Source organism: Hypanus sabinus, chromosome 2 (genome assembly GCF_030144855.1).
Source record: "Hypanus sabinus isolate sHypSab1 chromosome 2, sHypSab1.hap1, whole genome shotgun sequence".
Classification (NCBI taxonomy): domain Eukaryota; kingdom Metazoa; phylum Chordata; class Chondrichthyes; order Myliobatiformes; family Dasyatidae; genus Hypanus; species Hypanus sabinus.
In genome coordinates, this window is record NC_082707.1 from 185,783,768 (window position 1) to 185,798,668 (window position 14,901).

At 40.1% G+C, this 14,901-nt stretch overlaps 1 protein-coding gene across 2 annotated transcripts in view; it reads left to right on the plus strand.

The window, feature by feature from the left end:
- The window catches only part of ston2 (stonin 2), a 147,805-nt gene that overhangs the window by 40,055 nt on the left and 92,849 nt on the right, over positions 1 to 14,901 (plus strand). For both annotated transcript variants that reach the window (XM_059961418.1, XM_059961426.1), the window contains exon 4: positions 11,247 to 11,396. In XM_059961418.1, coding sequence (XP_059817401.1) covers positions 11,247 to 11,396 — 150 coding nt within the window. The remainder of the gene's footprint in view (positions 1 to 11,246; positions 11,397 to 14,901) is intronic.

A 14,901-nucleotide genomic window follows, 5' to 3' on the forward strand; every position in this document is an offset into this window, starting at 1 on the left:
ATGGCCTGCCTGAGAGGAGCTAACTGGGTGGACGAGCTTCTCTGCGTCCTACTCGGCATCCGCACGGCGCCCGAAGACGATCTGCACGCCTCGTCGGCCATGTTGGTGTACGGCGCACCCCTGGTCGTCCCCGGGGAGTTCATACCAGCCCCAAGGGGGCAAGAGGAAGAACCCGCAGCAGTCCTGGGCAGACTACGTGAGAGGCTTGGTGACCTGGCCCCCATACCCACTTCGCAGCATGGGCAGAACCCGACCTGCGTACCCAAAGACCTGCAGAATTGCAAGTTTGTGTTTGTACAAAGGGGTGGGCATCAGCCACCGCTGCAACAGCCCTACGAGGGGCCATTTATGGTGCTCAGGAACAACGGGTCCACATTCGTGCTGGACGTTGGGGGCAGAGAGGAGGTTTTCACGGTGGACCGACTCAAACCGGCCCATGTGCACTTGGCGCAACCGGTCGAGTTTCCGGCACCGCGGCGCAGAGGCCGACCTCCCAAACAGGGTCCGGCCCAGACTGTGGACATTGGGGGGTGTATCGCCAGTTCTGGGGGGGGGGTTACGTGGCGACCCACTTCCCATTGCACTCGAACCGGCTCACAAATAGCCAGCGCGTCGGCACAAAGGCCAGAACCAAAAGGGCGCCAGGTCTGCTTCACCAACAAAGGGAAAAGCCTGCGGGGGATTGTGAATACGTGCCCCCTACAGCATCCGTGCCTGGGGAGGGCGGGATCAGGGAGGCTTTAAAGCAAGGCTGTGAAGTTCGAATAAAATCTTCTTTAACTGCAGTTTACCAACTCCGTGTCGTTATTTTAGCGCAGCGTGTAGCACACCACTACACTATTGCAATTATTTTTAAAACCCTTCTAATTCCCAGATACTTTTCAAGTAAGCATCCTCTCCCATTCAACTTTTGTGAGCTACTATCTGATACCATCAAAGTTGGCTACCTTTCCATTCTTCACCATTTTGCTCCCCACCCCCCCCCACCATAACTGACCCTAATTCATTAATCAATGATAGTCCCTGCTCAATTGCCATGGCACATGAGAAAATTATTGCCAATTATATGCACTCAAAATTATTTGCTGTCACTGTCCTTGGAGTCATCTATTATAGCCCCACCCCTGTGGTTCTTATTGTAGTTTTGACATATGCCCTTTTTTAACATTTTAGGTTATTTCATATGTTGTTTGAATTACTAGCCAGGCAGGTGAACTATCTGAATGTGGAAGTATGGCATTTTAAAAATTGTGTTGATGGATCAAAGAGATGAACTCTAGAAGTGAGGTATGAGCAACTGCTTTTAACATCATGGTGCTTTTGACCAAGTATGGCACTAAAGAACCCTAGTAAAAATGAAAATGTACACTGCACTCAATGCTGTTTGTGCTCATTTTGACCATAAAAACATCAACTCTGACAGGCTCAATGATCCTGTAAATTCAGTCTCTGAGGTTGCCATGAAAGCATCCTTCAGGGGAGTAAACCCACAGAAAGCATCCAGCACAAATGGGGTATCTGGCCAAGTATTAAAGACCTATGCTGATCAACTGGCTGGAATGTTCACTAAGATCTTTAACCTTTCACTTTGGCAGTCTGAGGTACCTACCTGCTTCAAGCTGGCTTCAATTATATCAATACCCAAGAAGAACATGGTAACCTGCTTCAATGACAATCACCTAATAGCACTTACATCCACTGTGATGAAGTGCTTTGAGAGCTTTGGAACATATCAACTTTTGTCTGTTGGATCTGCTCCAATTTTCCTACTGTCACAACAGGTTATCAGCAGATGCCATTTCATTGGCTCTTCACTCAACCCTGGAACCTCTGGACAACAAAGGTGCATAAATCAGGATGCTCTTCATTGACTACAGCTCTGCACTTGATACTACCATCTTCTCAAAATTAATCAATAAGCTTCAAGACCTTGGCCTCGATATCTCCTTGTGCAATTGAATCCAGAATTTCTTCATTTGCAGACCCCTGTCAGTACGAGCTGACAACAACATCTCCTCCATGATCTCCATCGGTACAGGTACACCACTAGGCTGTATTCTTAGCTCTCTGCTTTACTTGCTTTACAATTATAACTGTGTGGCTAAGCACAGCTCCATTGGCATATTTAAGATTGCGACAACAACACTTTTGGTCAAATCAAAGGCGGTGATGGATCAACACATAGGAGGGAAATTGAAAATCTTGCTGAGTAGTGCTACAACAACTACCTCTCACTCAATGTCAGCAAGACCAAAGAATTGATTATTGACTTCAGGAGGAGGAGACCTGAGGTCCATGAGCCAGTCGTCATCGGGGGATCAGAGGTGGAGAGGGTCAGCAACTTTAAATTCCTCAATGTTAACATTTCAGAGGATTTGTCTTAGGTCCAGCACATGGGTGCCATTATGAAGAAAGCACGGCAGCACTTCTGCACTTCTACATAGAAGTTTGCGAAGTTTCGTCATGTCTTCTAAAACTTTGACAAACTTCTATGGATGTATGGTGGTGAATAAATTGTCTGGCTGCATCACAGCTTGGTGTGGAGATACCAATGCCATTGAATGGAAAAACCTACAACAGGAAATCGATACAGCCCAGTCCATCACAGGTTAAAGCCCTCCCCATCATTGAGCACATCCATATGGGCTGATGTCGCAGGAAAGCAGCATCCATCATCAAGGATCCACAATATCCAGGCTGTGCTTTCTTCTCCCTGCTGCCCATTTAGAAGAAAGTACAGGAGTCTGAGAATCACACCACCATGTTTGGGAATAGTTATTACCCCCTCAACCACCAGGCTCTTGAAGTCTAAGGGGCTATATTAGGGGAAGGTTTTTTTACTCAGTGTTTGGTGCGTGGAATGCACTGCCTGGGTCAGTGGTGAAGGCAGATACACTAGTGAAATTTAAGAGACTACTAGATAGGTATATAGAGGAACTTAAGGTTGGAGGGTTATATGGGAGGCAGGGTTTAAAGGTTGGCACAACATTGTGGGCCAAAGGGCCTGTACTGTGCTGTACTATTCTAGTTCTATAAATAAGGGATGGGGTAAGAAGGGGAGGAGGGACATTAATGGAAGTTAGAGAAAAAAATGTTCATGCCATCAGGTTGGAGGCTACCCAGACAGAATATAAGGTGTTGTTCCTCCAACCTGAGTGTGGCTTCATCTTGACAGTGGAGGAGGCCATGGATAGACATATCAGAATGGGAATGGGACATGGAATTAAAATGTGTGACCACTGGGAGATCCCGCTTTCTCTGGCAGACAGAGCATAGGTGTTCAGCAAAACGGTCTCCCAGTCTGTGTCGGGTCTCGTCAATATACAGAAGGCAGCACCAGGAGCACCAGATGCAGTATATCACACCAGCAGACTCACAGGTGAAGTGTCGCCTCACCTGGAAGGACTGTCTGGGGCCCTGAATGGTGAGGGAGGAAGTGTAAGGGCAGGTGTAGCTCTTGTTCCGCTTACAAGGATAAGTGCTGGGAGGGAAATCAGTGGGAAGGGATGGGGGGGTGGGGAACGAATGGACAAGGGAGTCACGTAGGGAGTGATCCCTGCGGAAAGCAGAAAAAGTGGGGGGAGGGAAAGATGTGCTTAGTGGTGTGATTCCGTTGGAGGTGGCGTAAGTTATGGAGAATTGTATGTTGGACCCGGAGGCTAGTGGGGTGGTAGGTGAGGACAAGAGGAACCCTATCCCAAGTGGGGTGGCGGGTGGATGGGGTGAGAGCAGATGTGTGTAAAATGGGAGAGATGCACTTGAGAGCAAAGTTGATGGTGGAGGAAGGAAAGCCCTTTCTTTAAAAAAGGAAGACATCTCCTTCATCCTGGAATGAAAAGCCTCATCCTGAGAGCAGATGCCGCAGAGACGGAGGCATTGTGAGAAGGGGATGGCATTTTTGCAAGAGACGGTGGGGAGGAATAGTCCAGGTAGCTGTGAGCGTCTGTAAGCTTATAGTAGACATCAGTAGATAAGCTGTCTCCAGAGATAGGCAGAAAGATCAAGAAAGGGGCACAACTGCGTTCCACCAGTAGTTTGTGTGTGTTGCTTGAATTTCCAGCATCTGCAGATTTTCTCATTCACATTACCTCACTTTTTTTTCTTTTTGCAGTATTATTTAATTTTATATTTATCATAATGTAATGTACTTTTTTTCATTTGTGCTGCTGCTGCAAAACAACGCATTTCACAACATTACCAATGATATTAAATTCAAGGATGTTATTTTGACTGAAGTCAGACAATTGGTGTTCTGATTTGCAGACATCATAATTCTGCTGGTTTTTATGAATAGGGAGGAAGTTTGTCAAATTTTTTATAAGTTGATAGTGGCAGATGGAGTTTAATCCAGACGTATTGAAGTGGTGCAAATATAACAGAGTATACAGTAAATGGTGGGACATTTGGGAGTATGTATTGGGTGATAAATAAGGTGTGTGGCATGCTTGCTTGGTGTGTAGTGGTATACAACTCGGGAAGTAGTTTTAGCAGCTGTATAAAACTTTGTTTAGGCAATATTTGGAGTATCGTATGCATTTCCGGTCTCCACATTACCAGATGGTTGAGGAGGCTTTGGAGAGGGCACACAAAAAATTCACCAGATTATTAACAGTATTAGCTAGAAGAAGTGGGGCAAACGGATTATTTTCTGTCAAGCACCAGAGGCTGAGGGGTGACCTGATAGTGTATAAAATTGAGAGGTGCAAATAGTCTTTTCTCCCCCCTTCTCCCCCCCCCCCCCCACCAAATTAGAGATGCCAAATATTGGCGGGCACAGCTTTAAGGTGAGAAGGGGAAACTTTAAAGGAGATTTATGGTAAGATATTTTACACAGTGGTAGGTACTTGGAATGTGGAGCCACGGGGAATGGGGGCAGTAAATACAGTCACAATGCTTTAAGAGACATTTATACAAATATGCAAACAGCCTGTGAATTGAGGAATATGTGCATTTGAAATTTGCATCATGGTTGGCACAAACATTGTGAACCAAAGGGCTTGTTCCCGTGCTGGAATGCTCTATGTTCAGACTCCACACGACAACACTGGAGGTTTTGATTGATTTCTGGTTGCTGGAGTTGTATTAGCTGTACACTCTGCCATTCTAATCCAGTGAAAACAGTGATAAAGTAGATTATAGCAATAGTTTAAATAGAGCTGTTAATAACTTTTTGGTCAAAAGGAGATGGTAGGAGTACTCTGCAAAAGATACATTGCACAGTTAAAATGAGTGGATGTAAATTAATGGTTGGTGCAAAACTTATTTTGTGAATTAATATGTTTAAGAGTTAAATGTTTCTATTTTGTTAGCAATATAGTAGTAAGGACTTAGGCTTTTTTTCCAAGCTAATGTCAATGTTTGTAGTTAGAACATTTTTTTTAAGCAGCAAACTGAATATATTAGAGTGATGCAAAGGATATGCCAGAATTTTGAGTGTTCTTTTAAAAGAAGTCCCCAATGGAGATCAATAAAATTTGGAAATTAGTTTATTAGTTGACTATACAAAAACATAACCCACAAACCTAATTTAAATTTTACTGAATTTGTTTATCTCAGTATATATATATGATTACAATTATTGTTCATAAAATACTCACTTTCATATAATGCATGAATTGTCACAAAATTGTAATTCCACTATAGTCTTTTAAAAAATTTTGAAAATGGAAAACTAATTTTATGGATTCTAGTGGATATTGAACGGTAGCAATCTCACCTTTTTACAATGTGAAAATGGCCTTCCAGTTGCTGACACTAAACAGTCCACATTTCTGACCATGGCACACTCTCTGGTTAGCCATTATCAATGTTCCTGTGCTTTAGAATTGTTCAATGACAGCTTTGTGCCTCTTGATTTACTAGTGTAGCAGTTATAATTAAATTAAAAATGTTGATATTCGTTACAAACCTAAGATCATTTACCTTATTTCTTCTTTTGAAGTATAACAAGAAATAAGAATTCGGAGAAATATAGTATATTAAGATAAAAATTTTGTCACTGTGAAGATGAGAATGTTAATTTCAATTGAATACTGAACTACAATGCTGATTGGTTAGAATTGGAGAATTTCATGACTCAGCAGGTTAAATTAAAAGCACGTGAAAAGAATGTTCTTTGGCTGAATTCACATGAATAGCATAAAGTGGCAGTGGGTAATCCTCTCTTGATCATTCTTTAGCAATTTCATTATTTTCTAATCCTTTGGAAAACCCTATGTAGGTTTTGTTTTGGAGGTAACATAAACATTAAAGTCAGTGACCCAGTGCTTCATTACTAGTTTACTGGAACTACTATAATTGCATAACTTGCATTCTTCACAGATCTCTGGCAACAACTGGGCTATTTCTGTGGGAGTTATCAAATAACATACAAAATAATAGCTAGTTGTTTTAGTGGAGAAGGTCATCCAATGTGTTTTGAGGAATTATTGTCCAGCCCTGCTGAAAGATTTCTTGAGCATTGTAGTGAACTCCGGGCAATGACTTTAATAGTAGACAAACAATAAACTCTCAAATATCTTTTTCTAGCTAGCCTACTCTTGAGTTTCCTGGGTTTTTATTTGGAGCTACAGCATCCACTACTAAACATTTCTTTCAATGGGAGAGAGAATATTTTGGCAGACCGATGAAGCAGCTGTTAAAAGATCATAAATGTCATGTTCAGAACCTAAAGCCATACCAGAACTTGCACCAAGTAGAAATGCCTTCCCTACCAGGGCTAGTTGCCTGGTGCAGGAATTAAACATTTTTCTCTGGTTTTGCATATGAATTAAGAACAGGACACTCCAGCCGGCTTTGCAGGTCAGTAAGATAACAGCTGAGCTGATTGAATCTAAACTCTGCCTTCCTGCCTACTCCCTTTTTTGTAAAGGATTTGTCTACTTTTTGTCTTTTTTTTAAAAAAAGGATTTTAAAGAAAGGTTTCTTCTCTTATTTAAAAAAAACGTTCTTGCTGCTGCCCTTTTAAGCAAGAGAAACCCTTTTAAGCAAAAGAAGACTTGCTTTCTGAGAGAAAAAAAATTGCACAGTCTGTCTCAAAACGAAAGAAAATCTGCACATGCTGGAAATCCAAGCTTCACACACAAAACACTAGAAGGGCCCAGCAGGGCAGGGAGCATCTAGAGGAAAGAGTAGACAGTTGATGTTTTGGGCCAAGACACTTTGTTGACTGTTCACTCTTTTCTATCAATGCTGCCTAGTCTGCTGAGTTCCTCCAGCATTTTGTATGTGCTGTGCCATCTGTCTTAATCCACATTTCTGATTACAGCATAAATTTATTTGTCAATAATAAATATAATAATTGATAAATTTATTATCAAAGTATATATGTCACCTTAAACTACCTTGAGGTTAATTTTCTTACAGACATTCACAATAGAACCAAGAAATACAATAGAATCAATAGTTCCAGCAATTTGCTCATTTCAATTTCCCTAATTTGTAATTTTCATGATTTGCTCCCTCTCTTCCAATTCCTGATTTATAGCTATTTGTGATAACAAATGTACCCTTTGCCAGGGCAGTAACCCACTATGGAGTCAAGAGCTGAATGTCACATTCATTAGGTGACCAGTAGAGGATTATTTACCATTGTGCACATGACCTGGGGTTTCTGATGATAAACTAACTCATAACTACCTTTTTTAAACCTTCAAAGTAAATTGTATAATCACCCTATAGTTCTTCTCTTATAGTAGCAGCTCCATTGCCCATCTTCATCTTAAGATTAATTCCCTTATTTGTCCATATTCCATCAAGGACTTAAACATGTATATTGTTACGTATCCTGTAACTGGATAACTTACCAGCAAAGATAGAGAAGTCCGTTGAAGTCTGATGTCACTATTTTCAAACGTTTTTACTTATAAAGGGACATAAAAGTAAGGTTAATACAAACATTCAGATAATGCACGTCGTCAATACTCAATCTAAAGCGCGGGTATAGTAATAATCATCATTAAGAAGTAAGCTCTACTGTTGTCTAGGGGTTAATAGATTGTCCATTGGAAATATAAAAGTCACTCAGAAGTCTGCAGGCCTCAGCCTTTTGAGAATCGCTGGGTTTCACATGGGGCGACCAAGAGAGAGAGATTGGGGAGAAGAGAAAGAACTTGTCGAGTCTTGATGAAGCTTCCGTGAAATCAGGGGAGCATTGGTTCCCTCTCCCCGATGTTAGTTAAAAGCGGTTTTCTGTGATTCCAGCCACAAATTCCAATCCCAGAATCTAACGCACGTGGCTTCCTTCAGAATGGCTTCCCGCTACTGCGGGATCACTCTCTCGAGTCTTCTTGGTGCGTCTGAAGGGGCTGTCCCCCTGATACTCTCCTTTATACTTCCTCACGGGGTCGCAGGTGGCAATCAGGTTGGGATGATGCAATCTCTCTCTCAACCAGCCCACCTTGCCCAAGGGCTTTTCACGTGGTCTCCATGAGATAATAGTTGCTGTCGTCTTATTCTGCATCCCGGGTGGAATGTGCAATTCGGCACATTTCTCTCTCTCTCTCTCCCCTACTGGGTCTACTGACCACCCCCCCCTCGATGGGTGCTCTTGTGATTCTCACAAAGGAGGGGGCTGGAATCATAACAATATATTGAAGCTTGCATTTCAGTTTCATTTTAAGACAGATAAAGGATAGATCTTTAATGAGTATAGAAGTGAAGTATTACTAGGGGAAGGTGGGAATGTGAAAGGAGGCCAAAAGTAGATGAGCCTTGATCTTACTGAAAGGTGGGGTTGAGGGGCCTAGCGGACTTTTCCTGCTCCTAGCACATAGGGGGAGAATGTTCAGATTGTTTGTTGATACGATGGCAGAATTGAACCCAAGTCACAAAAGCAGAAAGACATGCACAACCTAAAATGCATGTTGTGTTAACCTACAAAGTAGTATATACTTTAAAACCATTCCTTGTAGTTTTGTACCACAAGTTATCATGATTTTGAGAAGCAACAATGCTTTCTCTTTGTATTGCTGAATTTCTTTCTTAAGCTGTCTTTAAAAAGCATTAAATAAATTATTATGATTCTCCATATCTTCAATCGATCTTCATCCTGATGATAGATTACCTGATTGTGGGAAGGAAAGTATCATAGCGTAATTCAATCCAACAGGTCAAGCACCAACTTGGAATTTGTTTTAAAGTAAAACTTTCGGGCACTGCATTAACTAAAAGTAAGACTTTGATATTCAAAAGCCTTGCAATTGGTTCTTTTCAATTACTTCTTTTCTCTCACCTTGTTTTTCAGTCTCCATCATACTCTGCCTAGTTTTGTGCAGTATGCTCTTACCCTGCACTGTGCATAGAAACAATGAAGAGCCTAATGCTGGTTTCTGATTTGGGAGGAAAGATGAGAAATCGTTGAACTTCATTTGAAAAGAAAGCATTTGAGATGTCATGTTGGTTTATTAGATGGTTAAAGGAATAGAAATGATAGATCTAGAATAATAGAGCTTTTTGATCTGAAGGATATCAATTCAAACCACTGCAAAAATAAATGTTTTATTCAGTGATGCACAATTAAAGTAGACTATTTGCACTTCTGGTATTTGGTAAAAATCCCTGATTTAAGAATAATTGGATGATAGGAGCTGCATTGAAGGGATATAGTGAATGACTTTCCTTGTCAGTGTCTCTCAGATACATTGAATTGGATTGACTATTTCTTACATCCTTCACATACGAGTAAAAATCTCCGTTGTGTCTCCTTCTAAATGTGCAATGTGTAATTTATAGTAATTTGTAATAAATGATATGTACAACAGGACAGTCAATATAGCATAGAAATACAATTGTATCAGGGTGAATTAATCAATCTGATGACCTGGTGGAAGAAGCTGTCCCGGACTGTTGGTGCTGGCTTTTATGCTGCAATACTGTTTACCGGATGGTAGCAGCTTGTGATTAGGGTGACTGGGCTGTCCGCACCATTCTCTGCCGAGTCCTGTGATTGAGAGAAGTACAATTTGCATACTAGGCAGTGATGCAGCCAGTCAGGATGCTCTTAATTGTATCTCTACAGACAGTCCTTAACATTTGGGGACCCATACCAAACTTCTTCAACATCTGGTGTTAATGAAGTGTTTTTGTGCTTTTTTTCACCATCCAGCCGGTATGGACAGATCACGTGAAATACTCAGTGAAGCGTATGCCAAGGATCACAAAGCTGTTCAGCCTCAGGTTCATTGTTGTCAATAGGAGTTAGCCTGTCTCAATTCCTCCTGTGGTCCACAGCCAGCTTCTTTGTTTTTGTGACATTGAGGGAGAGGTTGTTTTCTTGACGCCACTGTGTAAGTGATGACTTCTTCTCTGTAGGCTGCCTCGTTATTATCTGAAATTAGGCCAATCAATGTAGTGTTGTCAGCAAATTTAATTAGCAGATTGGATCTGTGGGTGGTGACATAGTCGTGGATATACAGAGAGTAAAGGAAGGGCTTAGGACACCTGTGTTGAGGGTAATAGGGGCAGGGCTGAGGGAATCCGCTCTTGCTATCTGCCAGTGATCTGACAGGAAGTCCAGGATCCAGTTACACAAGGCAGGGTGACGTCTGAGGTCTCTGAGCTTCTTGTCAAGCCTGGAGGGAATTAATGGTGTTAAATACTGAACTGTAGTCCAAGAACAGCATTCTCACATAAGCATCCTTGTTCTCTATATGTATACAGTGTATAGAGCTGTGGCTATTGTGTCATCTGTTGATCAGTTGTGTTGGTAGGCGAATTGTAGGGGGTGCAATGTGGGTGGTAGCATACTGAAGATATAATCCTTGACCAACCTCTCAAAGTATTTGCTTATTAAGTTGACTGTCCACTCATTGGAAACGCTTGAGTACTTCAGCCTCAGAGATGACTAAGATGCAGGGGCGGCTCTCCTCAGGGGTTCAGTGTTGGTGACATTGAACCGAACGTAAAATATATTTTTCTCATCTGGGAGAAAGGCAGCAATGCTGGCAGCACCATTGCGCTCAGCTTTTAAGTCTGCGATGGTGTGCAGACCTTGCCATAAGCTGCGTGTGTTGTTGGTGGAGAGTTGTCTGGATTTTGTCCCTGTATTGTAGTTTCGCTGCCGATGACTTTGCGTAGATCATAGCTGCAGTTTTTGCATTCCATCACATCAGTGTGCCACTTAAATCGATGTCTAAAGATGCACCACATGCCTTCTGTTCTCACTATTAAGGTAAAGTACTGCAGTTTTAGTTGTGGAAGAAATGCACCTTTTTGACAACTTTAAAATTATTTAATATTGATTTTAGATTCAAGGGAACCTCCTACTTCAGAAGAAAGCTGGACTACTCAATCTGAGGAGCCCAGCAATCTGAGTTTGGCTCCATCCTACACAGATCTGCAGTCGATTGAAACAGAAGATTTGCCCAGTAACAGTGTTTCCAGGCCTGGCTCTCCAGGTAAGTTCAAATTTTATCTGTATCAAAAGGCATGAATGTTCTGTTTTATTTTACCCTTTGTGATGAGTTGCATTGTGTAATATGGATTCAGAAATAGGTGGTTTTAACCAGTATTACTGAACATCCAGATCAAATTGCTGTCATAAAAAAAAATCTAGCTATGTGGAACGTCTTGCCTAAAGTTGGAAAATACCTACAAAATAGCTCACTATGTGTTTGTATGCAAGAAAGTGAAAAATTTTGTAAATTAGTCTGGACTATGTTTATACTGTTGCACTATGCACACTTTGGTTATGATTTTAATTAAAATATTTTTTCTTAAGTATTTTTTGTGGTATCAATTTTGTAACTTTCTATTATTGATGTTATACTTGAAGATGTCCTCAGAAACTCCTTTGCAACTTTGTACAGAGTAGTAGAGTGTGAAGAATAGTTACACTTCAAAAATCACTGAATTGGGTTGAAACAGTGGTGGACAGATAATCCGCTGTTTAGATGTGTGCAATCCTGGAATGAAGCTACTAAGAGTGAAATTCCTATTTCTGCACTGTCTATGGGGTTGTACCTTGTGGAAGCCGACAATCCTGACTAGTCTTTGTTACCAATTTGCTGCATCTTCTAGAGTGAAGGAAAAGTTGATTTAGTTTTTTTTTGCAATATCCATTATGCAGTGATGAGTAGTGTTGTATCCTGATGCTTTTGTGATCCAAAAAAAGTGTTGAGAGAACAAAGAAAAGACCAGACTAAAAAGTAGTCATGGTAGCCTCAAATCTGACTAGATATAACAGCAATTATCCTACAAAATAGTAGATTCAAATGACATGACACCTATACAGATAGCTCAGAAGCTTCTTTTAAAAAAAGAAGCAACTGTATTGTAATTACAAACAAGCATAGGAAAGTTAGAACAACAACAAAAATTCTACATCCCAATCCAACAGTAGCAACCTCCTGAAAAATGGCATTGATCAGCAATAATCCAGAATCCAAGATGCTGAAAATGACCTCACTCAACTTCAACTGTGAGGACTTTCCAATTATTTGTATGTCTGTTTATAAATGGGAATAGGTTATTTGCTTCTTCGAGCTGTGTGTGCCTTAAAATAAGATTATGTTTTAATTTTTACCCCCATGCTGCTATTCTGCACTTAATGCAAATCCTTAGATTCCTTAATTTCTATTGATCTGTTGTGAAAATACTTAGAGATTTGAGAGAATTCCAAAGGAACAGTGCTGCGGTGAATAGACTTCTCATCCTTGCCCTGAAACTATAATCCTTAGCTTGGATATACAGAACTAAGTACTTTGCTTTACTTACTCTGTCAAGCCTTGAAAGAGCTTTTTGTATTTTAATGAGATCACTCCAGAGAACAGACTAAATCTGCTTTATTTCTCCTGATGTGACATACTCACCAACCTAGAAAAAATCTTGTAGGGCATGGAAAAGGCCATATCTAGAGTACTGCACAAGTTTTATCCCCTTTAGCTTAGGAAAGATATAGTAGCACTGGAGTCGATCCAGAAGAGATTCACTAGGATAAAATACCTTATCAAAAGAGATTAAACAGGTTAACAAGTTTGATCTGTATTAATTGGAGTCTAGAAAGGGGATTAATCTTAATGAATCTCAGGTTAGTACATGATGACATATAGGTACTTCGATAAGAAATTTACTTTTAACTTTGAACTTTGAAATACAAGATCCTAAGTGAGCATAGCAAGATCTTTTCCATTGGTTGGAGAATCTCAAGCAATCTCAAGCGAGAGGGGCTGGTCATTTAAAACAAGAATACAGAAATTCATTATCACAGAGGTTGGTGAATCTTTGGAATATTTTTCGCTAGAAGGTTGTGGAAACCAGGTAATCAGAAGAATTTAAAGCAGAGGAAGATAAATGTACACAAGATTGGGGAATTGAGGGCCATGGGGATCTGGCACACAGGAACGATTGAGACAAGGAAGATTAAAGGTCAGGACCAGAGCAAGCTTGAGGGGCTGGATGGCCTACTCATGTTAATTTTCTGTGTGTCCTATTTTGCATACTCTATATCAGAAGCACATCCTTCAGGAGGGAGACAAGACTTGTCGGAGTAATATATTATTCTGATGTGGTGCTACCAAGGCAAAGATGCCTCTATTCTTGTACTCTAGTCACATTTTTTTTTAAATTGGCCTTCCTAATCCTTGTTACAGTATATGTAAGCCTGTGTAGATGGGAACTATTGTGCACCAATACATTGGCACCAAAAGCAATGGAGTTTTCAGTTTTGTTTTTTTTTTGTAATTTATTTTTTAGTGAAGCTCATCATCAAACAAACATTTCCATGAGATGTAGTTCAGACATTGTACATATATATCATATAATCATAAATATCACAAATCTCCACAAAGTATTTATCTGAGGTATACACTTAAAGAAAAGAGTGGAAAGAAAAAACAAGCAAAAGGAAAGAACTATGTACAAGTAGGGAGTGATCTTTTTTTACAACAGATTCATTGATTTGTGAGAATAAAATCAGGCCTATGAGGCATTATGTAGTTAAACCATTTTTCCCAGTATGAATCAAATTGTTCCAGCTTATGATTGACAGATGCTGTTATCTTCCCCATTTTGTAAATGTCCATTGTAATTTCCATCCATGTATTTAAAGTTGGGCTCTCCTGTGATAACCATTTCCTAGTAAGAGTTTTTAACAGCCACCCAACAGTTTATTCATTGAATATTTATCTCTTTTCAACCATTCTTGAGGTATATATCCAAAATATATGGTCTTACTCTCTAAGGGTATTTCATATTTAAAGTTGTCTTGTAGGGCAATGTGTATCCCCCTCCAATAGTTTTTGATAATAGGGCAGTCCCAGAAAATATGATAATGATTTTCATTTTGATTTCCACAATTTCTCCAGCAAACACAGGGGTTACTATCATAATGGGATTTCTGAGAGGGTGTAATAAAATATTTTATCAAGTTTTTCCATCCAAACTCCCTCCATTTCTATAAACTGGTACACTTCCATTGATATCTCCATATTGTTGTCCATTCTTCCTCAGATATAATTATCCCTCCTTCCTTCTCCCATTTTGTTTTAATGTATGAAGTTGAATGTGTTTTAAGATTTGACAACCCCTTATACATGCTTGAAATGATTCTACTACCATTATCTGAATTATATGCTTTTCTAAAGAGCTCTATCAAGCATGTACTTGCCTTGGTTACATTTTTAAGTGTCTTATTAACATATTGTCACATCTGTAAATACCGATTTAAAAAATCTTGTTTTTCCTAATAAGTGTTGCTCTTTAAGCATTTCAAAAGTGAACAGTGTTCATTCTTTCATTATGTTGCAAAGAACTGTTATTCCTTTAGCAGTCCAGCCCTTAAATCTAGCATCCAACTTATTTGGTGTAAAATCCGAGTCATATGCACACTATTTAAGAATTGCAATATCTCTCTCTAGATTATATTCTTTTATAGTAGTTTTCCATATTTTAAGAGTCAATTTC